General features: G+C 37.0%; 1 protein-coding gene across 1 annotated transcript in view; it reads right to left on the reverse strand.

Moving 5' to 3' along the window:
• The window catches only part of ncanb (neurocan b), a 202,654-nt gene that overhangs the window by 91,500 nt on the left and 96,931 nt on the right, over positions 1-14,223 (reverse strand). Inside the window, exon 9 of the mRNA XM_065246007.2 lies at positions 2,358-2,474. Within this exon, the coding sequence (XP_065102079.1) occupies positions 2,358-2,474 (117 nt within the window). The remainder of the gene's footprint in view (positions 1-2,357; positions 2,475-14,223) is intronic.

Raw genomic sequence — 14,223 nt, forward strand, 5'->3', positions numbered from 1 at the left:
TCTATAGATATAAATACCTAGACGCTGCTTAAATTTTTACCAACTGTTCCCGATTACTGTGATGCGTCTACAGGTCTGCCTTATAGAAATGGTCAAGATCTGCCTGTAAACAGAGAAGAGATTGTGGGTTATCTAGTTTTTTAAAGGGCACCTATTATGCCTATTTTTACAAGATGTAACATAAGTCTCAGGTGTGCCAAGAATGTGTCTGTGAAGGTTCAGCTCAAAATACCAAGGGTGACCATACGTGCCATTCTTCCCGGACGTGTCCTCTCCAGGATTTTGGTGCGTCTTTCGGAAGTAGTATTTGTTGACCGCATACACCATTCAGTTAAAAACATAAGACATACAATCGTAGTTTCATTCTTAACTTAAAATGTAACGGTTGCTTTTCTGTAATAATAATAACGATAATAATCCTCTAGCGGTCGACAAATACGACTTCTGGAAGACGCACCCAAAATCCTGGATAAGACGCGTCCAGGAAGAATGGCACGTATGGTCACCCTAAAAATATCCCACAGATCAATTATTATATAGTATTGTGTCCACAATCCAACAAAAAAAAAAAACATTTGTGCGCAAGTTCACGTCTTATATTTACCTCTTATATCACATGATTCTTGTCACAGAAAAATCCAAGGCAATGGCATCATGATAATTAAGGTAACGTTAATGGGGTCACGCGCTGTACACGCAATGTACATTCTGCAGCGTTTATGTGTACTTTTAACACATTAGGCTACTTAAAGCAATAAAATAGCATTGTGTCTTTTAGGAAGTGTGTTTTCATTACCTACATCTGAAAACTTTTTAAGAACAACTTCTCCAACTCAGTTTTGACTTTAATCCATAGATAAAGCGTGAACTCGAAGAGGGATGCTGTCCGCAGCATAGGGTTGCCAAATCCTCTGCTCGGCGGGTTAAAGATTAAATGATTTCGTTGATTAGTTATTGATATTTGGGCTGTGGACAGTCAGGCTAGTTTGGAATGTCCATTACGATGGTTTTGACATGCGAATCTGGCAACCCTGACTGTGCGCTTGCGCAGATGTTCGGTTTGGATTCTGTAGAATGTACAAGTAAACGAACATTTAAACCAGGGGTGTCAAACTCATTTTAGGCTGAGGGCCGGATGGTAAATAACGCCATGAAGTGCGGGCCGGATAATTTTTTTAAACCTTAGTGTGCTGATAATTGTGTTAAAATTAACTAAACAAACCAATTAATTAGTTTGTTTAGCAAGACAACCAGAGAAACCACAGCTCTGTGAAAACTACATTTCATAAGGTCACACTCATACTGTATATTATACACACAAATTTACATCTGAACAAAACCCACTGGCCTTATAGATTGAAAAGCTTTAATTTAACTTCTTTTGCCTTGATGCCAAAATTATTTATAAACCATTCACTTTTCTTTGGAATATATCTGTAATGAGAACAGTCATTTAGAAAATGAAAATGCTAGAAACTATGCAGGACTGCCAGTCAGTGGCTGTGGGCGGGGCTTTATCAGTGTGACGTCACATTTAAAAGAAAATCAAAACAGTATGTCTAATGAGAGATGCTTTGGGTTAATTGTGATTAAAAAAGCAAGTAGTGGGTGGATTTTTTTTACATACTGCCAACACACATTTATGTCCAAACACCTTGTAAAAGTGGATTTTGCATAATAGGTGCCCTTTAATTAAACAAGAATATTGGAAAAACGCACTTATAATTTTTATACATCATAGAGCTAGCTAGACTGTTAATACAACTAAAGCGATGAGACTGGATAAGAATTAAGATTCATTCACCAAAACAAAGCACAAACTTTGTGATTACCTGTGTGCGATGGCCATATGTCTGTAAAATCATTGCGAAATTATAATTGGATATTAAAATATACCAGCAATACATATCACAAAATAAAGTGCATAATTATTTATAACTCGCTATATATTGCATGTACTGTACAGTGAATTATATGTCCCAGTTAACTGTGCAAACTTTATTATATAAATGCTGAATAAAAAATATTGACCAATCCAAGATGGCGGATCTAAAAACGCAGCATCTGTGTAACAATATCTTTGTCTGGGTCTATAAACCTGTCTTTCTCTGCAGAACTACATCGACTTGCTAAACAAAATCAATACAAACTGATCCAGCTACTTTTAAATTACATTAAGGTGGTCATACTTTATTTAAGTCTTTGTCGTGCTTATAATCATATCCATTGTATCTACCTCAAGTGTTAAAGGTAGAAACACTAGCAATGTTTCTGCATAAATTCAAGCCTTGAGCTGCTCCTTCAAAAGCCCTCGACCGTTTTTTGCGACCCCTTGACCCTTCTCTTAATCCACTCACCAATCTCGCAGCTCTCTCCAGAATAACCCTGAGGGCAAAGACAACTATAGCCCTCCCCCTCTATCAGACAGCTGCCACCATGCAGGCACGGGTTGGTCTGGCAAGGATCCTGCTCCGCTGCGAAAGAAGATAAACAAGAGAGGTAAAGTTTTTTGGCACTGGAAGGCAAATAGAAAATATCTTGGCAAATAAAGGAATAGTTGGAAGCTGATAGTGAAAGACCTGGCCTATAGCGCTGGTTAATGCACTGAACTTTGAACCTAGGAGGTGAAGGTTTGAACCCATAAATATTCCATAAAAATATACATAAGAGCTATGTTCCACATTTCACTATCCCTGTCAGAAGGAGCCCAAGCGTATGACTTTCAACAAGGTGAGATATTAACAAAGGTTTGATGTCATCGTGACAGATGATCCGCAGGGAAGGACAATGCGATTCACCATGTCTGTCTCGGATGATCCCGGCCTTCATAAATTATCCGATCATCGCCTACAATACTGCTGCACACTTTCCCTTGCTTTTTATGGCGCATTACCTTACCGTTCTCAGGTCATAAACACGCATTATTCCTGTAAGCTATAACTCTTGAAAAACCTGTGGTGTGAAATGTTTTGGGGTGCGGTGATAAATGGAAAATTTCACCGATTAAATCATAATTACATCAACTTACAGAAGGGAGAACTTTTCCAAGGACGTTCCGACTCTCATGCCGTAAATTGATTAAGTGCTGTTTTATAATCGGTTTCTAACCACGAGACACAATCTGACAGTGCATCAAACACACAGCGTCTCCTCCAGTATAATACCAAACACGTAATTATTTACAGCAGGGTAGATAAATCGCAACACGGACGGGATAAAAAATCTGTGTGGGGCTCAAGGCTGATTGGAGATCGAGTGAAGTGCGCTCTTATCGAGTTTTACTTTGTTTGAGGCCTTGGGAACTCTTTAACAGGAATAGACGGTAAAAGGAAGAACAAACAAAACATGTTTTTTGTTGGCAGTGACAGCTTATTTTATTTATCTATCCTACAGGAGATTTTTCTTTAAATGTACAATCTCTTGACATATAATAGAACAACTCTAGCAAAACGCTGAATCACAGAGAAAGCGATGTGGGAGGAAGCAAAGCATGAAAGAAGATTGAGTTGCAGTTTTGTACTGTAGTTGCATGTTGTTTACCTGTGGGTACCGAAACCCGGTGCCATGCCTATATGACTGACCGGTACCTACCGGACCGAATCAGAACACAGATTTCGGTGCCTCTTAAATGCATGAACGGTCGACTGAAATATTTTGCTCTCTGTAGCGCAAAAAGCATAATCACACCAGCACAGCACGTGATCCTAGTTAAATTATACGCTACTGCACTCATATGGTGTAAATAATTTCCTGACTTACAAAATTCACGTGAATGTGAAAGTCGGAAAGCTTTGATAATATACAGCAGGGGTTCTCAAAGTTTACATTCAAAGGTCCAAATCTGAATTCTCATCATTTTCACAGGTCCAGAAAAAACTTTATGTAAATCATTTGTTTATATAACAAATCAACACAAATAGTTTGGGAAAAACATAAGTGTATTTTGCATTTAAAGTATCAGATGCATAAACCGTGGCAAAAAAGGTGTGGTTGGTAGGCAGAGACACTGACCTAAATTAGGGGTGCACCTATAAATTGGCTGATGATGCTTGCTATGCTTCTCAATGAAGTACGGTGAAATGCCGCTACATCCAAAAGCCAGGGGGCGCTCTCGGGCAGAAACTTAATATGCGCTGCAGACGAAGAACCAGACACACGCAGCTCCAGGAAATGTCTTAAGGATATATTTATATTGCTGTTCTTCAAACCTTTTCAGGTATTTTCATGATAATAAAGAATATGTATAAAGATTATGTTTGACGAGTGTTGCTTTTTCAAATGCATGTTTTAAACGAATCAAACCAACAGTGATTTCAGATTGATAAGAACTTACTGATCAAAAGCCGTAGTACATGAAGTAGTTGTGCATAATATCTGGGTGTGATGGCTACAGCGTCACACAGGAAATTTTTAAATAACTCGTTTTATTTTCGGACCAGAAATATTCTTAAATCTAAAAAGAAAAAAAACTAAACGAATGGTTTACAAGTTTAATATGCATTTGTATAGTAGCAAATGCACATATTTAATCAATCACATAGAAATTAATGCACTTGTAATATGAAGTGGACGCGGGTCCGGATCAAGTTCCCGTTGGGTCCGGATCCGGACCAGAGTCCGGACTTTGAGAACCCCTGATATTCAGGATTCAAGTTTGATTTCTTCGCTTAACTAAGGTGAGTTTGTTCATATTTTACATTGTTGTAGTTTTATATTGATTAAAAAAACGGAAACCAATCATTTTGAAAAATCGGAGGTTCTTTAGATGTATTTATTTGGCGGGTAAAATGTTTTCCGTCTATTCGTTTTTGTTAAACGTTCTGGTGTGCGTTTCCCAAAAGCATTGTTAGCCAACAAACATCGTAAGTTCCATCGTTACTAACATCGTTCACCGATTTGGTGTTTCCTGAAGCCATTGTTCAAACCAACATTCGCAAACTGCATCGCTAACTTGTGTCGTTGGAACGACAGCTCTTGACCTGTCGTAAGAAGCATCATTCCTTGTTATTATCATAAGTAGAGTTACATTGATCATGCTTTTGAACAAAATATGCAAAAAACATGTAGTACAGTCTATATCCATCATTCAAAATATATTACAATTTTATTTTATGTCTTTAAATTTGTAAACAGAATGAAAGTGCTGCATTTGAAAATTGCGCATGTGCACAGGCCTTCTAGCTTTAAGACCCTGGGGAATCCCTGGGAGGAGTGACGTAAGAGGGAACTTGCGCGTGAATTAAATATCTTGAAAATAAACAACAGATAACTAAATCACGATAACAAAATCACTCTTCCGATGCAATATATGTTATTTACAGCAATAATCTGACATTAAATCGATTTGCACAGATTAGTACTTCACCTCCCACGTAACATCATCAACTATGTTGTTAAACCAACATCGTTCAAACGACGAATGTGTGACAAAGTTGCTATGCTTTCGCGAAACAGTCGTGACAAGGTAATTAGTTTCTCCAACGATGCATCGTACTATGGTCGTTCAGCAACGAGTTACGTCGTTGTTTGGGAAACGCGCCCCTGTTTAATAGAAGCGAGTCATTTTACTCATTTATTTTTGTTCTGTTTTAATAAAAAATGATAATGAACAAATAAGCATTCGTAGTAATGAAAAATTATGTCTTTCATTTATTTCCTTTTTTTGGGATCTTGCATTATTTGTAATATTCTGTATTAAATATTTCCAGAAATTAAAAATAAATTAAATATAATATCTCTGTCATTATAAATAGAGTAGACAACTTGGTGAATACTTTTAGCTTTAATTTACTAACGCAAATGAACAATCCCTCTCATAGCAAGCTGTATCCTGTTATCATAACAGCCATGCATCCCCACAGTTAACAGGGAATCACATCTTCTGAGTACACATAAAACCATTATCTCTACTATATTTCTAAGTGTAATGGTAAGTTAAAATGCATTATTGCATATATGATGATACACACATGAAAAGTCATTGTGATGAAACCTGCTTGGCGCACCTGCTGTCTCATATGCAAGGATCTGGTGACGCAATATCATAATGTTTTACAATTTATTGTTTTGCAGTCCTTAAAAAAAGTTGCTGGGAAACAAAAGAAAGTCTGCTGTCCATTACATCTCAGCGGGAACAAACACATGCAGAACTGTGATCTTTTAGGCGACGGTCACATACGCTCATTATTAAGTCACAATGTTCATTGGCGTGTATAAAGGCGTATAAAAAAGGTTATGTGTAAAGTGCAAAGTTTAGGGAAAAAGTGTTTTAGGACGTATGAATCCATTACTGTAAGCTTTTAAAGTGACAGCTGTATATGTTATCAAAAAACAATCTGCTACTTACTTTTATATTTATTTATTTAATAATAAATTAAATTAGTTTCTCTGTTCTTATAAATTATTATCACTTACTGTTTACTTGATTATTGAATTACTTGAGAACTATTCATTTAATATAAGGCAAGAATTAAAGTTACAGTATTCTTGATCACATCTGTTGAAGGCAATCCTTTATTCCGCCGATTTAACTCCTTTAGAATAGAATAAAATTGTAGTTCGGGGTTTCTCTGACGACTGTTGTTACAGCCAACATCGTAACATATCCCGGGCAAATTGTAATCTTGTTGTGAACCTCCTGGGAGTGTTTTATTGCTATTTATCTGGTAGTTGTGGCTGCTGTGTCCATAGAGTAAAGCAGAACGCGCAGCTGTGACCGGACACAAAAATGGTGGCGACGACACCTGATGAATAAGCAAGTTTGTCATTGAAGCTATTATTTTATTGGGGTTGAGTTTTTCGTTAAGATTAATAATGAAGAAACATTTTATGAAAAATTAACATTAACTATTAAATAATCTAATGTTAAAGATGAAATGTAGCCAACTTTTGAACTTCTTTGCCAAATATATTTTCGTTTAAAATATGGAAAAAATCCTCATTTGCACATCCCTAATAATACAAATCGAACACATTTTTGTTTGAACATATGTCCAGGGTAATTTTATATTCTGACTTAAAAGAACAATTTGGAAAATGAGATCCTCAGAGGAGCGTGTGAATGCCGAAATTGATCTGACGGCAGCTTGTTTTGCTAATGGTAACATTTCTTCAAAGGAATTGCTAAAACGTATTACTTCACTAATGTTTTTATTAGTACTATGGCTGGTATTGGCCTCTGAGATGGGCCACAGCAGTCACGAGTGTCAAGTTCATCCAACTGAATTCCAAATGCTGTTTTGCGCCCTTGAAGGGCACTTCACGAAGTGGATGTCGCATGTCATGAACAGTCGATCCAAATAAAGAGAAAAAGACGCTGTATTTTATTGCTCTATTTGCCAAGTGTGTTTAATTAGCCACACTATGAGACACAATTGCGCAACTTTCTCTAGAATTTATTCATCAAGAAATCTGATCTTCGAATAGGGCATAGGGAGGATCACTTTCGATTAGAACTCGCCCTTTATCTTTTTGTGAGCGGACGTCGCGTAAACTTTAACCAATCATTGAACAGATTATTAACAACCAATCATAGAACATTTTACTGAGCGTTGAAAATAATTTATTTAATTCACACATCAACAATCTCATAAAGAAGAAATCAAGAATGCAGGTCTTAAAAGATGATGGTGTTTTAGGCAAATCATTAATAAACAAATTATGACAAACAGAGAAGAATTTGCATTGTGTTTTATGCTGCACTTTCATCCACCGTCTTTTTTTGACTCTTTTTTCAAAGTAACGGCTTAGGTACCAGAACCGTTTTAAAAGTATCGATTTGGCACCGGTATCGGGGGGAAAAAAAACGATACCCATCCCTAGTCTTGAGTAATGCAAAGGACCTTGATCATATCAGTAGAGTTATGTCAATGGTAGCATTTAGTTAATTAGGACAATTAACATGCGAATGAACGATTTAAGAACGACTGAGGCCCACAAACGTTGTCACAAACACTTATATTTCTTTTCTTCCAACCGAACAAGTCCAAACATTTGTATTTCAATGAAATTAAATAAGCCTACAGCAAGTGCGCACTTAAAAACATTCAGATTGAATCAGACCTACTTTGCATTAATTTCTTTACAGTCTCCTCCGCAAAAACTTAAAAAAAAAACTTTATCAAGGACAAATGGAAACTGGACAATCCTGTCGTTTTTACTTTGTATTACTTCAATCGTACTTTGAAACCAAAGACACCAGACAGCAGAAACCCCTGTGTACTGCACAGATTGACGGGTGTGACAAATGAATGACAGCCGGTTCGTACTGGTAAAGAATAGATAAACATTCCCCCACATCTCATGAGCTCTTTAAGCCAGCACGGTTCAGAGAGAGGTGTCCGGGCTATTGTGAATTCTCTGAGTGGGCCACAGCGACACAAAGATCCACGTTGACCAATTTAATGAATGCCGCCCCGAACCCGAGCCTCCTCTATTGAAGCGACAGAGTTCAAGGACTCCTCGGCATCATCATGATGAAATAAACTCTTCAGTGCCCACTCGAGAGCTTTTTCATCCCAAATCCCGCCAAACGGATCATCTTTGAGAGCATGGAGAGCGCTCAGTGCTAAACTGGTACCGGTGCGGTAGAAAAGGCATTTGGTTCGTAAACAATTAGTCACGGTGTAGACCATTTTATTACGTTATTCCCAGTAGAAATCGTCTCTCTTAGCTGTGTTCAGATGTACAGTACATAAACAGATCAATAGCACATCTCTTTGCGATGAGCGTGTATGTGTGTGTTTGTATATTTAAAATGTGCGATTGAGAGAGTAGCTAATGTAGCAAACGTGTAGGAGGCTGGGTAAACAACAAAAACAGAAATTTGGGACTGAGATGCGAGCGATAGCAGTTAAAAGCTTTTTCTGTTTCGTGCCATCGGCTTATGATTAATTACAGAGAGCTTAAAATAGCTCCCATTCCCTAATTCCGTCTCTTTGTATTTACTTATGTGACTTTTTCGCAGAGGTCCCCAAGCTGGTAAACACGAATTGCCAGCGCTCCCTTTATCATGTGGTTTGAAGTCTCAGCAGACTCTAAATGGATTTTCAAACAATCAGACTGTTCAGACAACGATATGAATTTAAGAGGATAATGCTTCATTTGTCATCATAAACACAAGACTACACACAATAAGAGCGATAAGTGTGCCTCTATTGTAATCTATTGTTTTATAGAATTTCAATAGGGTTTCATATCATTTCTTCTACACAAAAGTATGGAAATGCATGGCATTGTATATAAGCAGTAACTAGGTCTAGGAATTTTAGTTGAAACTACACACGTGTTTTGTTGTGTATTAAAATAAACAGAACTTGAATTTATACATTATCGGCTGCACAATACAATATGAATGCGAAAACCATCTAAATAAAGCGATAATTAATATATTAATACTATAAGTATGTAACATACATTTAAACTATATTAAAAAATAATGTATTTTCACTTTTTACACAATTTTTATTGCATTTCTAGTATTGTAGTTTTGCATTTCTCTGAGCTGCCTTCATGTCTCCGAAGTCATTGCCTCATGAGCCAGCGAGGCAACAAGTCAGCTGCCTAAGTTTTCGGACGCAGCCTAGAGCTGTGTCCCAATTCAAGGGCTGTGACCTTCTAAGGATGCGAGCACTCGTTCTCTGAAGCCCATGAAGAGAACCAAAATGAAAGAATCCATAATTTGCGTTACGTTACATTATTGCGTTATCTGTAAATGATGACAGAATTTTCATTTTTGGGTGAATCCCTTAAACATAAATACAGAAGAAATGTTTAAAATTCACCCTTATTATGTTTACATCTAATAATGCATTCATTCATGTTTTCTTGATACATGGTTACACATCATCTCTTTCATGGACTAATGACCCCCTAAAGTAGCTTTGGCCACCCCCTGGCCTGAAATCGCTGATACAACCTTTAAAGTATATTTTTAAGAATGTTTTGGGCATTTATTTGAGATACATTGTGGTTTTTATTAATCAAGCAACGAAACTAACCATTAATCATCCAATTAGTCGTTAGATTAGTCGAATAATCAGAAAAATAATCGCCCGATTAATCGCTTAATAAATAGTCGTTTACCACAGCCCTGAGAAGGTCATCCGGGTACTTTTCGCTTTTAGAATACTATGAATATAGACATACTTTTTGCCTCACCTATTGCTTTTCGCCTGATATATAGTATGGAAGTAGGCAGTTTTGGACGCAGCCTAGGTGTGCACGCACAGTCAGAGAACAGGAACTAACATTTCTCTGCCAGTCTCGCTGTTATTTGCATTGACCTAAAACTTTGACTTTGACTATAAATATAAAATAAGAAACACATTCAGTTTTTGTAAACCATTGCAATATGCATATTGCAATATGCACATTTACAAGGTTCTGATAATTCTGATATATTCTGTGACACTGTATGTTACCAAAAATACGTTTCAAATTTAGTATATTGGTGTGTAGACAAATTAGTGGTTGGGACAGACCCTGCCATAAAAACACTAAAAATTAAAACCAAATATATTAAATCTCCTATTATTCCCATCCCTAGCCACTCACAAATCTGAAGCTGATAACAGCAACCATGAAAAAATGATAACAAGCCTGCCGTTAGAAAAGCAGTGAACTTTTAAGGACAAGATACAGTTAGCTATTACCCTCCAATACAAGAGCTGACCCATAAAAACGTCATCTTGCTACTCTGACAAACATCTCAAAGCTCTTTAAAAACACAGCAGACATAAGGGACGGCCTCTGGGAAAATAAAATACTAACACAGCATTTCTGTTACTGTGTGACTTAAATAAGCCTTCAGTGCATATTTCCTATTCACATAAACATAGGCTTATGAGAGAACTGAGGTGTTTATCATGCTACAAACCAAGCTTCTTGTTAAGCGAGCGATACTTGAAAAGACAGTTGCATTAAATTTTTATTTACTGCGTAAATGTTTTATTACAGCCCCTCTAGATCTTCACATTTAAAAACGATAGATAGAAAATGGTAATAACTAACTGGCACAAACAAATATCTCACATAAAATAAAGATCAGTAAGAACTATAAATGGCCACAACGTATGCTAAGCCTTGTTGCTGATGCTACAGGTACGCTTTTGCCTAGCAGTAACCACATGTGCTCCAGACCAGGGGTTTTGTGGGTTGAACAGTGGGATAAGGTGGGTTTTGTTCAATTTATGACTAGCGATTCCAATGATTTTGATATGATATACGATAAATTATTTTAATATTTTTAATTAAACTTAGATTTTATTCATAAAAAATAAAAACTACTTATTAGCATTTTTCTCATATTTAAAAAAATTATGTTGATGGGTCCCAACATATTATACATATTTGAGTGGGTTACAAAATGAAAAGTTTGGGAACAACTGCTCTATAGACGGTTTCATCGGACGCACGTGATACACGTCTGGATCCGAACCTTACTTCCGGTTTCGTTTTTTTAATGGTCTGACTAGTTACTAAACTGATCTCTTGAACGAATGCCTCGTCGAAAATAACAAATGTTTTGGTTTCCTAGGTAATCTATGTGTTGTTTTTTTTGCTTGTTATATAAATAAACTACGTTTAAAGAACTTTGTTATTATTTATTCTTAGCGGAGTTTACCGGAAGTTACGTGCGGACCGCGACAGCCGCTTGTTTATGTTGTTACTGCTGAAACGGTCTATACCAAAGTCTTTTTAAGGAAGTCGCGTCACTACACCGCCATTTTTGCAACGCCCCAGGTCTTAAAGGATTAGTCCATTTTCTTAAAATAAAAATCCAGATTATTTACTCACCACCATGTCATCCAAAATGTTGATGTCTTTCTTTGTTCAGTCCATAAGAAATTATGTTTTTTGAGGAAAACATTGCAGGATTTTTCTCATTTTAATGGACTTTAATGGACACCACCACTTAACTCAACACTTAACAGTTTTTTTCAACGGAGTTTCAAAGGACTCTAAACGATCCCAAACGAGGCATAAGGGTCTTATCTAGCGAAACGATTGTCATTTTTGACAATAAAAATAACAAATATACACTTTTAAACCAAAACTTTTCGTCTAGGTCCGGTCCAGCGCGACCTAACGTAAATGCGTAGTGACGTAGGGAGGTCACGTGTTACATATATAAAACGCACATTTGCGGACCCTTGTAAACAATAAACTGACACAAAGACATTATATATAGTCCTCTTTCAACACACTTGTAAACACTGGGGCGGAGTTTCGCGTTCGTCCTCTGTGACCTCTTGACGTGATGACGTATTGCGTGAGGTCATGCTGATGCTTTCAGGACGGGATCTAGACGAGAAGTTGTGGTTTAAAAGTGTATATTTGTTATTTTTATTGTCAAAAATAACAATCGTTTCGCTAGATAAGACCCTTATGCCTCGTTTGGGATCGTTTAGAGTCCTTTGAAACTCTGTTGAAAAAAAAACTGTTAAGTGTTGAGTTAAGTGTTAAGTGGTGGTGTCCATTAAAGTCCACTAAAATTAGAAAAATCCTGCAATGTTTTCCTCAAAAAACATAATTTCTTCTGGACTGAACAAAGAAAGACATCAACATTTTGGATGACATGGTGGTGAGTAAATTATCTGGATTTTTCTTTTAAGAAAATTGAATATTCTTTTAAGCATATTTGCAAAGTCCCTCCCCCAGATGATGTCATTCTTTAAGGGTTAATGATTTGAGCACCCATACTGACAGTTGCGATATCCCCCAGTCATATCAATACCATTGCAGATCTTGGTAATAATAAATATCTTTGTCTAGAGACATGGAGCGTTAGAGCTCAGGTGAGAAATAAAGGTTCGAACACAGCCTGATCCTGTTATTCCCACCACATCCATTTAAAGGCACTGCAATATTCATATTGGTATTCAAACAAAGTGACTGTTATGTAAATCAACTTAAGAAAAAAAACTTGTGTAGACTGTATCACTACCCCAGTCTCACTGTTTGCCAAACACTAACGCTTTTAAATCCCCATCTAATGATCCTCTGCTCCAAGTCTCCTTTGAAGAATGAAGCTTATCATAGCGATGGAAGTAAAAGCCGCACAGCTAGATTCAGCAGTTAACAAGCGAAAGCCGTTTAAGTGATTTAACAAAACAGCTTGTGAAAAGTACACTGTGACATAAATCAAGTATTTGGAATCAGCGGTTTTCCAGATTTTATGTCGTCCTGGTTTAACTGAATCGCTGAACAGTATCCATTGCCGCAAATAAAACTGCAGTGGGTGACGAATCATTAAGTCAGTTATACGCTCTAAGCCCTTGCCGGCAGACATACAATCCAATCAGAGCCAGCTTTGCTGGAGTAGGCTAAATTATTTACGACAGTGGTAATGGACAATTCCGCTTCCAACCTGTAGGGGGAACAAAGAGCAAAAACTCTTTAGTGTTGCTTTAAAGGGATAGTTCAGCCAAAAATGAAAATAACTAGCTTATCTTAGTGGTGTCCGCATTCAAGATGGGAGTGTACGAAGTTTGTGAAGGGTTCTTTGATGCTGCTCTGTGCCGACTAAGATGACAACGTTACCGGAAGTTAGTTATTATCGTTTATAAAGTTGTAAATATGGATATTTCTTCCACATAACCACACAGATTACCTTCATAGGCCTTTGTTTATCCCCCTTGGATTACTTTTGTGAAGGATAAATGCAAATTTTTTTAACTTGAAGGAGGTGCACGTGGTCCCCATATCCTTGCATTTATAAAATAAAAGATCTAGGACATTTTCTAAAATAAGTAAAAATGTGCTTGTCTGAAAAATTATTGAACTATGCATCCCGGACGGCTTGAGGGGTGAGTAAATCATGGGTTTAATATCATTACTGGCCGAACTATCCCTTTGAATGTCCTAATAGAACTAAGGCCTGGTCCTGGATTAATCTAAACCCAGTCCGGGAAACCGCCCCAAAATTTGTTTGTCAAAGGTCATGCTATGAACTTTATATGTGATACTGCATTCATTGATTTACGATCCCTTATTTCATATGATACAGTCAAAGGCACTGCCGAGTTTACACTTGGGAAGTGGAGCCCTATTTCTCTAGCAACACATATAACTCTGCATCCCTGTGGACCACAGCGATCTGCTGGCAGAGGCAAAAGGTGATTTAAAGTGCATTGCTAAAAAATAACATTATTTTGTGTATTTGGTTTGACACTATACGCAATACAAATGGTTTCTTATTCAAATTATTAGTTTAACAGGCCG

The sequence above is a fragment of the Paramisgurnus dabryanus genome, chromosome 24 (assembly GCF_030506205.2).
Source record: "Paramisgurnus dabryanus chromosome 24, PD_genome_1.1, whole genome shotgun sequence".
In the NCBI taxonomy this organism is placed as follows: domain Eukaryota; kingdom Metazoa; phylum Chordata; class Actinopteri; order Cypriniformes; family Cobitidae; genus Paramisgurnus; species Paramisgurnus dabryanus.